Raw genomic sequence first — 14,506 nt, forward strand, 5'->3', positions numbered from 1 at the left:
GTACTCTTACCACTAAAAATAAATATATTCAAAAGAAAATTTATCTCATTTATTTATTCTTTCTTGAAGATGTATATCAAGAGAAAGATACTATTTTATAGTACATATGTATCCAAGGTGCTACTACTATAACACTGCAACTATTTCAGTTTAAATGAATCTCAAGTTAGAATTATCTTCATTATTGTTTTGTTAATCGAATAAACCCTTCCCAGGAAGTCTTCGGCAGACGCTTCTTCCTTTATTCGTCCGAAATGAATATTCTGCGTTGAGCAGTATAGGCTAAATACCAAATATTTGTATGTTGCATATCTAATTTAGTAGCAGCAATTGCTGTTTATTTTTTAAAATTAAATTTTTTTATTATAATTTTACAGTGTTGAGCATAATCTTGTATCTATTTACAATTTAAAAACTCCTTGAAAAAGTTCTTTGCAATAACCGGACCCTATTTGCACAAATTCACAAAAGCCGAACCCGGCTTAAAAGAATGTGACTTAACGTTTATTTTATATTCACAAATTACGAGTAATTTTTTCACAATTTTACAAAAACGGACCTTTCACAAAATGTCTGGACAGAGCCGTGGCGGCTCAAGGAATAGAGCTCTCGCCTCCCAATGAGGTGAACTGGGTTCGAATCCCTGCGATAGCTGGTTGATCCGAATTCCGCACCCGGCTTGCACCGACCACAGTGCTGACGTGAAATATAACTTCAGTGATAAACGGATTAGGGGTTAAAGTCCCTTTGGTCTCTTCATCTCCCTTTTATTCAAAAGCAGGTTAGTTCCACCATAAAAGCAACACTTCTCCCAATACTTGATCTAGGAGTTCCTTTGTTTTCTGGATTGGGTTTAAAATTGCAAGGCTACAGACTTGAATATTGACAGTTGTAAATCCAAAAAATGGGAGGGCCGTTCAATCCCGATAGTAAAATAAAATAAATTCTGCTTATAGCGACCAAAGAACGATTGAAACTTGTCTTTTGATCGAACAAAAAGATCCATTGGAGATTAGAGAACTTTAATTGCTCAGAAAGGGGGCGTGATATTGATTTACAATAAATTATTTCTCTGTGGTAATAATAGAGTGATAAACTTAGCTAGTCGCGTTTACAAAAAATGATTGAAACCTGTATTATCATCCGGTGCCAAGTTTTAGATTTAATTTCAGCGAGCTAGTTAGTCGGGGGGGGGGGGTTAGATTCGAATTTCTGTATTCGATTGAACATTTTATTAGTATCGGTCAAAAACGATTGAAACTTCCATTTTTATCTGGCAAAGTGCTCCAGTAGAGATGTATGTGCTCTAACTAGTCGGGAAGTGTTGTATTACAAGATTCCACCATTAGACTTGAAAGCGAGTTACTAAAAATCTTAGCGATAACTACAAGAATTTTTACTAAGAAAAATGATTATTCATTAATTATTAAAATAATTTTTGAGCCCACGGATTTTACAGTGTGGCTTTTATAAATAAGAGTTCCAAGTTTTGTTTTTTAAAAAAATAAATAAATAAAAAAGATACATTTTAGGATAATTTAGCATATTTAGTCTGGATATAATTTTAAATTTTCCTCTCTACAATTTTTATGTTAAAGTTCTTATCATTTCATGATTATTTATGAAAATGTTTAAATTTGATGAGGTGGGAAATGTTTGATAAAATTTATTGTGCTTCGTCTAAGTACGGAAATATCTTCGATGACAATCAAAATTCACAAAAAATTTATCTTTCCTGACAAATTTTACTTACTCATAACCATTTGTCTTCTTCTATTTTAAGATGATTCTATTTATTTATTGGATGAAATGTCTGGATGGGAAAATGGTCGCTGAGGAGGGGGGGGGTCCGTGTTTAAACCCATAAAGACATTGTTTAAATCCGCCCCCCTGAAATATAAACAGAGATCGATTCTTTTTATGGAAAGTTATGTTTGTGAAAAATCTACTCATAATTTTGCGAAAATTAGGGTTTTTTTTTTTTTTTTTTTTTTTTTTTTTAAAAAAATTTGGTCGAAAATTTCAACAACCAGTGGTCTGCCCAGTCTTTGTAGAAGGTCCTATATTTATGAATTTGTAAAAAAACTGACCACGTCTAGGGCCCGCGCTAAAGATTTCAAATTATTAGCCAGTAAATTAGCNCTGGGTGTTATACGTTCGGCTGACCACCTGACCGGAACATATGCTCCTGCACCCCAGAGCCCAAGGTCAAGAAAACTGAGATGGGCACAGTCGGCCTTGGCCCTCTTAATGGGCTGTCGCGCCACTGAGTTTAGTTTTAGTAGTCTGAATATATTTTAAATTTTCCTCTCTACAATTTTTATGTTAAAATTCTTATCATTTCATGATTATTTATAAAAATGTTTAATTTTGATGAGGTGGGAAATGTTTGATAAAATTTATTGTGCTTCGTCTAAGTACGGAAATATCTTCGATGACAATCAAAATTCACAAAAAATTTATCTTTCCTGACAAATTTTAACTCATAACCATTTGTACTTCTTATTTTAAGACGATTCTATTTATTTATTGGTCTGGGTGGGAAAATGTCTGGGTGGGAAAATGGTCGCTGAGGAGGGGGGGGGGTCCGTGTTTAAACCCATAAAAACATTGTTTAATTCCGCCCCCCCTGAAATATAAACAGAGATCGATTCTTTTTATGGAAAGTTATGTTTGTGAGAAATCTACTCATAATTTTGCGAAAAGTAGTTTTTTTTTTTTTTTTTTTTTTTTTTTTTAACAACCAGTGGTCTGCCCAGTCTTTGTAGATGGTTCTATTTTTATGAATTTGTAAAAAAACTGACCATGTCTAGGGCCCGCGCTAAAGATTTCAAATTATTAGCCAGTAAATTAGCCAAATATCTAAAGTTCTTGTCAATTTTCGAAAGTCTTCGTCAAATGCAAATCTTAGCAATTTTTATATATATATTTTCTTTCCAGTGGAAAAATCATTCGCCAAAACACAATTTTATTCGTCAAATTTACGATTTTAAAGCATTTGGTGAATGCGTGGCGCGGGCCCCTGCAATGAATACATCACGTCATCGATTTTTTTTTTTTTTTTAATTATTTTTTTTATGAAGACTTTATTTTATGAATGAAATATTTTTCAATGGTTCGTTTTTAACCGTTAAATATTTTTGTGAAAGGTCCATTTTTATTATAAAATAATTTACGGACTCATTGGGTTAGTTATACAGGCACTTATAAAAAAAATGACCTGGTGCATATACTGATTTTTTTGACTATATGGCGTTTTCGTTCTGCATGCCTTGGAACTCGCATAGGTTGGAGGCGATATATGTACATGTGTTCTTCACGTTTATTTACATTTTTCTACGCTATCCCTAGGCAGGACAACGTTGTTTTTGTTGCGTGCATCAATTATTTGACCTTTGCAGAGCGACGCTGTTTCGCTCAAACGGTCATCAGCCTTAGGGGAAAAAAATTATTTTTTTTCCTCCTCCCTCTGTAGTTTGTTCCTAAACACGTTGGAACAAATGTACCTGCTTGTTTGCTAAAAGGTACATTCACTTTTCCGTTCTTTTTCATTGAAAAAATACACTAGGAAGCAGAAATATCGGAAGTGGCCTCCTTTCTTCCTCTGTTAATAAATTCTTCCTTTTTTTAAAAAAAAAAAAGAAATTGAATTGTTATATATTTTTTACTGTTATAAAGGTTCGTTGCTTTAAATTACGATTTAAATCGAATGATTTCTTTTAGGAGAAAGCGTGCAGTTATCAATTTACACTTTTTTATTGATTTTCATAGTTTTAAAATTTAGTGTGAATAAATTGCTGTGTTAATATGTTTGTATTATCAAATTTGCACTAAGGACTTACTGTAAATTAAATTGCAGCATGTTTGAAACGTTGCTTTGAAAATCTTATGATGCTTCTGACTTTTTCAGAATGCAAACCAAGAACAGACTGAGAATTTAGTGCTGTTATTGAATATGGATTTTTAAATTTAAAACAAAGACCCTTGAAATTAATTTTGGAATTTTAAATTTTTTTTTTTTTTGCTGTTTATAACTAATAATTATTTGTTAATTTCGATTCCATTTTTAAGAAATTTTAATCATGCATTTGATTGTAATAAGCAATTTTCAATTTAGTGATATAGTTTAAATTTTTGTTATTATTTTTAATAAAATTTCAGTTGTATCTATATATATATATATTTCACGGCGACAAAGAGAAGTTCTCATTTCTTTTTGGTGTTGGAAGCAAATAATTGAAATATCAAGCGTGTGAGCTGTCATAAGCATGAAAGCGAAAACGTACGTGTTTACTGATTTCTCAATAAAATTTTTTTCCCTCCTAGACAACGAAAGGCTGATGCAAACTGAGCTATAAGTTGAGAATAATTGAATAGTTCATATCTACAAACAAAGTGTTCTATATATTACGTTTTATTTATACTTATGCAAGTTCAATAGCAATTTTATTCATCGCTATTTTGTTATTCACTGAAAAATGAATATTAATCGTTCTGTTAGGCTTTTTAGGTATTAACAAATAAAACAATCATGTTTAAAAAAAAATAGAATGGTAAGTCTTCTTTCTTAAGTTACGTCTTTCATATCTATCGTCAACGCTTTCTTCTGCTGTTCGAACACGTTTTTTTTTTTTTAAACATGATTGTTTTATTTCTGCAACTTTTTCTATTGCATCTCATTTATTTCAATTAAAAAAAATTAATTACTTATTGACGTAAAATTTTAATTTTTTGAAACGAAATTTGTTTTGAAGATATTAACGATAGCTTTACATTCCTAATATTTTACGCTAAATCACTTTTTCCAAATGGGTTTAACCTCGTAGCTAGCGCAGTGAACATGGTTTGCAAAGTTCAAAGAACAAGGGACGGAGCCTTTTAATTTTATTTTATACCCATCGTTGAACAGCCGACCAAATTTTCAGTTTACTACTACCAATATTCAACTCCGCATCCTTGTAATTTTGAACCCAACCCAGAAGACAAGGGAACTCCTGGATCAAGTATTCAGAGAAGATTTGCCTTCACGGAGGACTTTATTGATGGAACTAACCCGCACTGCATGGAGAATAAAACCACCCATGGTTAGTCTGACAGCAAGGGGACTCTAACCCATGATCCTTCTACCACTGAGGATATATTTTACGTCAGCACTGTGGTCGGTGCGGAATTCGAATCAACCAGCCATCGCCGGGATTCGAACCCGGTTCACCTTATTGGAAGGCGAGCTCTCTACCCCCTGAGCCACCACGGCTCGGAGCCTATTAATTATATTTATAAAATTAAACTAAGAATAAACTAGTTCTTAAAGTATCTCTCGATAGTTAAAAAAAAAAAAATTATCGGTGGGCCGCCGCTGTTTTGGGTGTTCAACTTAACGTTACTTTTTTTGTTTTGCTGCGCAGAAATGTTGAAGCTTTGTAGAAAAATATGCAGGAAGTACAATGAAATAAAACAAATTTTACATTCGATATTTAGTTCAAGAATTAACTGTTAGAATCATTAACCACTCAAAAATTATTAACTTGTTGGAAGGGGAAAAAAATACCATGCGGGCTGCAGTACAGGCCTCAGGAATGCAATCACAGTGGTGAAATTTGGTGTACTGAAAGGACCCTATTTGTTAATGAACTAAACACTAAGTATTTTTTCGAAATTCCAATTTGTTCAAAATCCATTGTATTTTTTAATGCTTTTTGTGTATTTTTTTCATTTTTTTCTTTCTTTTTTTCCCCCTTTCGTTACATTTTGCTTCTTTGCGCAAAATCTATGTGATTTGCAAACTTAAAATTACCGAGGTTTGTGGAAAAAATTACAGGGAGTAAAACGGAATTTAAAAAAATAAAGATTCGACCATTTGTTTGAAAATAGACTTAAATTTGTCTGGGAAAAAAAATACCCTATTTGAGCTGAAATGCAACTATATGGAGTTGAAATTTGACTGCTGATAGAGAACTTTCTTTCGAAATTCCAATTTGTTCGAAAGTTATTGCAATTTTCAGTGCTTTTTTCTGATATGTTTTTTGTTTAAAATATTTACTATTAATCCATTGTTGTAGAAAAGTTATTTTTCCCCTCACGTGATCTTTATTTTATAAGCTCGCGCTCGAATTGATGTTTTTTTTCTTCCTTTCTATTATTATTATTTTTTTAATTCACCTATTTGTATTTTATGCTCGACTAGACAAGACATGACTGCTAACAACATTGACGAAGCATTGTGTTTTAAATGTATGTTAAAAAATAAAAAAAATATTGAAGAGTATTTACTATCAAGAATATTTACTAACATTCCTTAAATAAATTTTTAAAAATTTCTCAATAAAGAGCGATAATAACCATTTCCTGCTTAAACTATTTTAAGTCTCGTTAACGAATAAAAATATTTCTCATTTATTTATTCTTATTGAATCACTCTTGTTTTCCTTAGGTAAATTTTTTTTTCAATTACAGCTGATTATTTTTCAAATCTAGATAATCGTCTATTTCATTACGATAAACAAAGTAGCAAAATGCTCTTACATAAAGCTACAATAATTGTTTATTTTTAAAACGAAACGTTCTGTTTTTGTGGAAAATATTTACTTTTTTTAAAAAAAAAGTAGCGAATGAAGCAATTACGGGGTTAATGAGCAAAAAACTAAACCTCTTAATATTTTTTTTTTTTTTAAAGAGCTAAAAATGCGTTTTAAATATAAAAAATCTGATTTAAATCGAATGAATCGGATTTTTGTTTATTATTTTTTTAAAGATGCAAAAACAATTCACGAACCTTGACTGTTAAAAACTCTTAGACCACGTCACTGAATTACTCCAATGATTGCTTCACAAACATTTTAGCTTCTTGAAAAGAAACAAATTTATAAATCAACATTAAAAACTGTTTAATCAAAATATCCCAAAATGTTTAATTGTATTTAAGCACGTTTGGTTTCACTGGATCTTGTTTCGATTCTGTTGTGATCAAATTTAAGCTTAATTATTTTGCTTTGATCTCCATTGCAACGTCATCCGCAAATTTATTTTTTTAAAATTCGTATTTATTTATCGTTATTTTTTTACTCGTTATTTTAATAGCATTTGTTAATTGAACGCAGTTTTATATCGTTTTATTATAAAACGATAATTAAATATTTTTTATCTTAAAGTGTTGCATAATTATCAATTACTGTATTACATAATAAAGAGAGTATAACATAATAACAGATTGTGATGAATAAACTTAGTTTAGCTAGATATTTTGAAATCCTGAAGGGTTAAAAACCATTGATAGCCACAGGATTGATGGGTAATCTCTTCAAAATAAAGCCTTAGGCTGACATTCCACTGATGATGAGAAATAAAAAATTTTTGAAAAAAGTGAATTTAACATAGAATTTTTACAGGTTTTTTTGTCTACCTAGTTTTTCGAAAAATTTTTTCCTCATAAAATATAAAGAAATTTTCTTTTCTTCTTTTTTTAGGTTTCTGATGAATCTCTAACAAGAGTTATAAAATTATTGAAATTGACCCTCACATGGAAGTTGGTCTGCGTGTTGTGAGGGGGCCTGACTGGAAATGGGGTACTCAAGATGACGGAGAAGGCCATGTCGGTACTGTGGTGGAGATCGGTAAGCCCGGAAGCACCACCTCTCCCGACAAAACGGTGGTCGTGCAATGGGATTCAGGCTCTCGCACAAATTACAGGGTGGGCTACCAATCGGCCTTTGACTTGCGCATTCTAGATAATGCACCACTAGGTAAGTTGTTTTCTATGTTTCATGTCTAATACTGGGTGTCCCAAATAATGACTGATCAGTTGTAGGAAAATGTAATGATACAGAAATGTCAACAAATCTCACATGCGTCTGATATTTTACCTGACTTTTTAATTCTAAGAAAAGTAGTTATAAACTTATGAATGAGCATTTGGCGAGATAGACTGCTTATATTTTATCAGCATTTAAGGTGTATTAATCGTCAAAGATGAAAAGGAGAAGAGCCAAATTAAAACTTAAATAAAATTTAAGCAATATAGTCGTAAGTTGCATCATGCGGGATCCCAGATGTCCAGCATAAAGAAAGATGACAAAGTAAAAAAGCGAAAGATCAAACTTTTGCAGTGGATAGTTGACTGAATGTAAACAACTGCAAGCTTCCTAAAACCGGAAGAAATGTAGAAAACTTCCGGTGTATCCCTCCGCTTATGTTTTGCTTACGAAGCGATGTGTGAACAGGCTTAATATTCTACTAAGTTTAATTATTTGGATTTATGTTTAAATTTACTCGCGTAATTTTACAATTTATACGAGTTTTCTGTAATTTATAAATTCTAACAAGCTGTAAGCCTAAAACAAATTTAACAAAATTAATATCACTGCTTAAAAAAAATTTTTAAGGTTACCCATGTTTTCAGAGTTATTCCTAGATCCTGATGGATTGAGAATCCTCGAGCCCGATGGATTTTGTTTTTAAAAAAACTGACCTTATTTTTGTAAATGTATATTTTTATTATAATAAACACAGCTCGCACACCCTGGAATGTGAAAGTCGGAGGAAACTACTGCGAAAGTCGGAGGAAACTGTAATTTTACCCCAGAACCTGGAACTGTCTGGAAATTTTTCACCCTACCAACTCGTTAAAAGCTATTTGGTATATTGGTAAAAAACATGGTATTTCAAGCTTTTGTTTGCGCAAAATAATTAAAAATAATCGTATCAATTGCTAAATGAACTATCACTTTCTTTTAAGATTATTGCGAAATTCTTTTGTGCTTTCTGGAGATGAGAGACAGCAATTAGATTTGTCATTAAANAAAAAAAAAAAAAAAAAAAAAAAAAAAAAAAACTTTTGCCTTGACTTTTAGAACGGTGGTAGACAGTAATGACAAATCTAATTGCTGTCGTTTTACATATTTCTAATTTAGCGTTTTACATATTGAGCCTAATTTCTGTCGATTCCAAGGGCAAATTTAAAATCGTGAGGAAATTTTGTTTTTGCTATTTTCTGAGCTGATGATGCTAAACCATTACCGTCGTGTTGCGAAGCTGACGGTATTTTATTTGTAGATCACTACCGCCATTCTTGAAATCAAAGTTTTTCATCTGGATTTAAGACATCACTTTTTCATTTCTTTTCTTCATTTCATGAAGATAAAATGAAATTTTCATCTGAGGGACTGTGTACTAATTGCACATAGTTTTGGTAACTACTTGTGTGTGCGTATACTATATTTTACCAAAATTTTAACTTTTAGAAATTTCAGTACTCGTTTTTTTTTTTTTTTTTTTTTTTTTTTTTTTTTTTTTTTTTTTTTTTTTTTNTTTTTTTTTTTTTTTTTTTTTTTTTTTTTTGGAGAGCAAAAAAATAAAAAGCATTTTTTTCCCATCAATATGTAATTTCCATATTATATCATTTAAAAGAAAGACAATGTTTCTACTGTCATCAAGGATTTATTAGAATTATATGCTACTTCTGTTTCCGTGCTGACTTAAAGAGATCAATTTTTGTATGTATTTATTTTGTTATTAAAAAAATTAGTTTTATGGAACTTTTCTTTGTGGAAATATAATTTTTAAGACTTTTGAATGTTTTAAAACTGTTTTTAAAGCTTTTTGGTTAACTTGGACTAAACTATTAAAAAAGTACTTCTTCTTTTATTGGCATGCTTTTGTGGGCCAGAGCCTTTTCTAGAACCTTTCTCCATTCTCCGTTTTTTTTTGTTTTTTTTTTGCACTTGTTCTCCTGTTAGTAATTCTTATGATTTTAAAAACTTCTTCCGCACAGTCAGGTCATCTGATCTTAGGCCTACCTCTAATTAAAAAAATACTTAAAATCCATTAAAATTTAGTTAAAAAAATTTCATAAAATTTATTTTAATGAGTAAACTACACCAAAAAATAATAATTAGTGAGCAAATAATAAGGAATATATATAAAGAGAAAAATTACTTTCCTCTGTTCTTTCAGTTCACATCCAAAAATTTGGTTTGACTTTCTCTAAATAGTAAATATGATTTTAAAAAAATATTTTTCATCGATTCACCCAGATATTTGTTATATTTTAGTATTAGACTTTAGTATTAGAAAATATGTATAAATAATATTTAGACTTTGAAGGAATCGGTAAGTGTTCAGAAATTTGTGATATCATAGCTCAAATATGAAGGGGGAAAAATGTTTTCTAAATGTTTGTAGGGGTGAAACATCCTAATATTATCTGTGACTCTTGCCGTAAGCAAGGCATTGCTGGGATGAGATGGAAATGCACTCGCTGCTTTGATTTTGACCTGTGTACTCAATGCTACATGTCTGACAAACATGATCTCACTCATCCTTTTTTGAGACTTGAAACTGCTGCATCATCTGGGTAAGTCTTTAATTTTTTTTATATAGACAAATTCATTAATTGTACATAGCTGCCAACTCTGGCCGGGATAGTTTGATTGGCAGGGAGCTGGACTCACGCTTGTGAGAATGGGAGTCCGAGTAGCCGGCCGAAGACTCCCCTCGTAGTATAAGTGGTGACTGGTGCATGTTAAATATGTTGGGTCACAAAGTCCTCTATGTTTCCATCACAAATCAATTCATTTGGAGGTATTGAATTGGAGATTTGATCGTTCTCTGGTTCAGGTCAAAATGACAATCTGTGGGCTAATGAATGGATGTAAGAATGGGTCTGCTCTATAAACGGGTGTCACGTATGGGTGTGTCAGAAGTTGAATTCTTGGCTATAGATGGCGCCGCTAGAAAATAAGGAAATCGCTCCCCCTCTGCCTTATTGGCGGACGACGACAACATCAGCTGGCCAACTCTACTGGATTTTGCCAGTTTCTCCTGATCTACTTCTTTAATAAAAATTTTCCTTGTTTTTGTACATTTTAGAAAATTTCCTAAAATTGAGTAAGTTTCCTTAAAAAAATCCCTATTGAAATAGAATTTTTGTGCAGATAATTGCTTGCTTGAATAAATTAGTGTTTCTAATACATAGGGTTTCTAATACATAGGGAAGCAAGCCTCACAGCCTCATTTATAAAATTCAGTTAACTATCTTTGATAAATTAAATGCCATTACTATTCAAAATTATGAATAAACGTAATGCATAACATTTCAAGATCATTTAATTTGAAATCATAACTGGAAAATTTTGCAGTTTTTCTGTTTTAATGACTATAAAAAATACCTAAAATTTCCTATATGTAAAATATTTAGTATATTTTGCAAGAATATCGTGAAATTTATCTTATTTTGTAAAATCTGCTAGATTGTTTTCTATCCGTGTTGGCAGCTATGAAATAAATTGATTTAAATCAATATAACCTTTGTTTTCAAACCATGCTGAGAATCATAAATTGCTGTTTCATGTCAAATGAATTCATTTATTTATTTTATTTTACTTCATTTTTCTTTAATATAACTTTGATTATAATGTGTTTATTTTATGTTGTGATGATTCTGATTTTCAATTTCATTAAATTATATATTAAAATCTGCATATGTAAAAAAGAATGTTTTTTTTGATATTTTAGTGTAGAGATGCCGAAGCGACAAGGTGCTGCACGTCTGCAAATGAAGGGGATATTCGTGAATGCTAAAGTCGTTAGAGGTCCAGATTGGGATTGGGGCAATCAAGATGGTAAATGAAAAATCTATCTTTCAAATATTTTTATTATATAATAACTTGTAGTCATTACTAAAAAAGTGTACTACATATCAGGGATGATTGTATTTCGGGAATAATATGGAATTTCGGGGTTTTCCTGTCATTTTTCAGGATCTAAAAACTTGAAGCTGATTTTCCCACGAATATTCACAAAATTCCTCTAATCTCAGGAAAATTGGTTCGCAAAATTCCGCTAATCTCAAGAAAATTGGTTCGCAAACTACCACAAATTGAAAATTTACATTCTGAAGAAATTTTAAAACTTTTGACATTTGTGATTCTTTTGGTTTATGGAATTTTTGGTTGCGCCAGTACCTGCTAATATCGTTATACTTATGCACACGATTATATCAAACAATGATTTTCGTATTTACCTAATTTAAAAGTTATGCGTTGTGAGTTGTATTCACAGGTGTTTAAAATCCACGATTTGTCTCCGCTTGATTGTAATATAAAACATTGAATTTTGTATTTGATTTAAAAACTATACATTGTGACTCAAATTTAGGTGATTTAAAAATTCGATGTCGAAATTTTTATTTCTTCGTTTTTAAAATCCAATATTGCAATTCATATTCATACGATTTTAAAATCCAATATCTCGATTCTTGTAAGAAGTAAGTTTTTTCTTGACTTAAATACTATAAAAGTGTGAAGTTCTTCAATATTGGGTAATTTAATTATAAACGCTAGTTCAAAAAATTATGTAAAATATGAATAATGATTGGTATATAAATTGATAATTTACACATAAAATTTTCATTTTTTTTTCACTTTGTCACAAACATCCCTGATGTATGTAGATAAAATATTTTAGATGACAATGGATATATGGTAAAATGTATAATAAGACGTAATTCAGTCAGTTGAACAATTCATGTTATCAGCCCACCACCCAAACTTGGCCTAGCTCAGGCATGGCAATGTTATCTAAAAAATACCACAGCCAACTATGCGACAGATTTTGACCTTAGTCAAATGGCATACTTTTGCTTCAGTTGGCACCCTTCTCTCCAAACTTCTACACAATAACCAATGAAAGGGCTCTTAGCCAAAACAGATTTAATATGCACCTTGCTGCGTATACACACCGGTCGTTTAGACGACTGCCAGGATCTACACAACAACCAAGTATCTCCTCCAGCAGGGTTATTGACTGTGTTGCCTAAGCATTACAGTTAAATGGCATTGAACTTTACATTTATTTTTCCATCGCAAATGTAAACTAGTAGAACACAAAAAGATCAAGTACCTGGCTGATGAAGTTATCGCCATTTCAAAAATGTGTGTATTTTATTTGTTCTCATACTTAACATTTTTTTGCTGTTTTTATCAACCATTTCTGTATTTTTCTGATTCATTTGCAGGTGGTGAGGGCAAAACAGGGAAAGTGTTGGACATCAGAGGTTGGGACAATGAATCGGAAAGAAGTGTTGCTAATGTTACCTGGTCATCCGGATCAACAAATGTTTATAGGTTAGGCCATAAAGGAAAGGTTGATTTAAAATATACACAGGATGCAGTGGCTGGATATTACTATAGAGATCATCTTCCTATACTTGGTAACTTACAGTAGTTCTTCTCCTTTCATATCATGTTTGTTTTTTAAAAAAGCCTGAAAAATAGATACAATTTAAGAAATTTTCAACAAAAAAAAATGTTTTTTTTTTTCAAAACAAAATTTATTTTTACCTGAATGTATTTCAGAAACTATTTTTTGACATAGTTACCACCATTGTTCAGATATTTGTCATAGCAAAAAACCAACTAGTTTATACCCTTTTCAAAGAAAGATTTCCAGGAGAGACAACCACAGGTAAACGATGCACACTGCAGAGTTGAGATACTTAAGATTTCCATTAAAAAAACCGCAATCCGCTTTTTTCTCCCAATTTTTAAAATTTCCGACAATTTTCCAGAAATGTAATTTATTGGGGTCCAATTATTGATCCCCCCCATAACTGCCAAAACCCAAGCCACTTGAATGATAGCCTTACTTCAGATGAACTTTTTTTCCTCTGTAGTAGACTCCTGAGAAAGTATGATAATCTGTAAAAATGGGTGGAGCTTCAGCAGGTTCACCTGTTTTCGGTAGATGAATGTAGTTTAATGATGGGAGTCAGTTTGATAGACGAAAATAATGTGTGTACGATGGATGTTGCTGAAAAAAATTAATTTAAAGTTTGATTAATTAAATAAAACAGTCACATTTACTACAACTGTTGCTAACAATCTTGAGGTGAAAGCTAGCGACTGTTTTAATTTAAAATGTTTGACTGGCAAATTAATTTAAAACTATCATTATTAAGCCTTATATATTGCTGAGTTTTCTTTAATATAGTAGTGGTGAAAGATCTTATTGATGTCACAGTATTATATAGAACACTCCCCCCTCACCTCATAGTGTCTGCATTGTTGAAGTTCAGCTTTTTTTATTTTTGTCCACTTTCATGCCTGACACTGTTTTTTTTTTGCATTGTTGTTGATTCTTGACAATCACATGTAGAACATTTTTTAAAATTTGAGGAAACTTGTCACAAAACTTTCCTACTGTTAATTGACAATTTTCACGCATTTTCTCTCTCACTTTTGCATCTAAATCTTCATTGACAACAGAAAGTTGCCCACATAGTATGAATATTGGTGTTTCCATAATTGAATAGTTGAACACTCTTTCTCACCATTCTGTAACCCTTTGCATTTTCTTCATGAATCTCAACAAGTTCACAATAAATTTTGGCTGGCTTAGCATATTTTGTATTCAAAAATCAATAAGGTTTTTAAACACAAGTGGAGAACATAATTCACAATTGTTGGTATCGTCAATCATCTTAAACATTTTGAATGCTCACAGAGGTCCAGAT

General features: G+C 31.4%; 1 protein-coding gene across 1 annotated transcript in view; it reads left to right on the forward strand.

Moving 5' to 3' along the window:
* Nucleotides 1-14,506, forward strand: part of LOC107445405 (mind bomb 2) — a 55,198-nt gene that overhangs the window by 11,866 nt on the left and 28,826 nt on the right. Inside the window, exons 2-5 of the mRNA XM_043039675.2 lie at nucleotides 7,464-7,739; nucleotides 10,177-10,348; nucleotides 11,509-11,615; nucleotides 13,010-13,204. Of these exons, the coding sequence (XP_042895609.1) occupies nucleotides 7,517-7,739; nucleotides 10,177-10,348; nucleotides 11,509-11,615; nucleotides 13,010-13,204 (697 nt within the window). The 5' untranslated portion in view covers nucleotides 7,464-7,516. The remainder of the gene's footprint in view (nucleotides 1-7,463; nucleotides 7,740-10,176; nucleotides 10,349-11,508; nucleotides 11,616-13,009; nucleotides 13,205-14,506) is intronic.

The sequence above is a fragment of the Parasteatoda tepidariorum genome, chromosome 5 (assembly GCF_043381705.1).
Source record: "Parasteatoda tepidariorum isolate YZ-2023 chromosome 5, CAS_Ptep_4.0, whole genome shotgun sequence".
NCBI classification, from domain to species: Eukaryota; Metazoa; Arthropoda; class Arachnida; order Araneae; family Theridiidae; genus Parasteatoda; species Parasteatoda tepidariorum.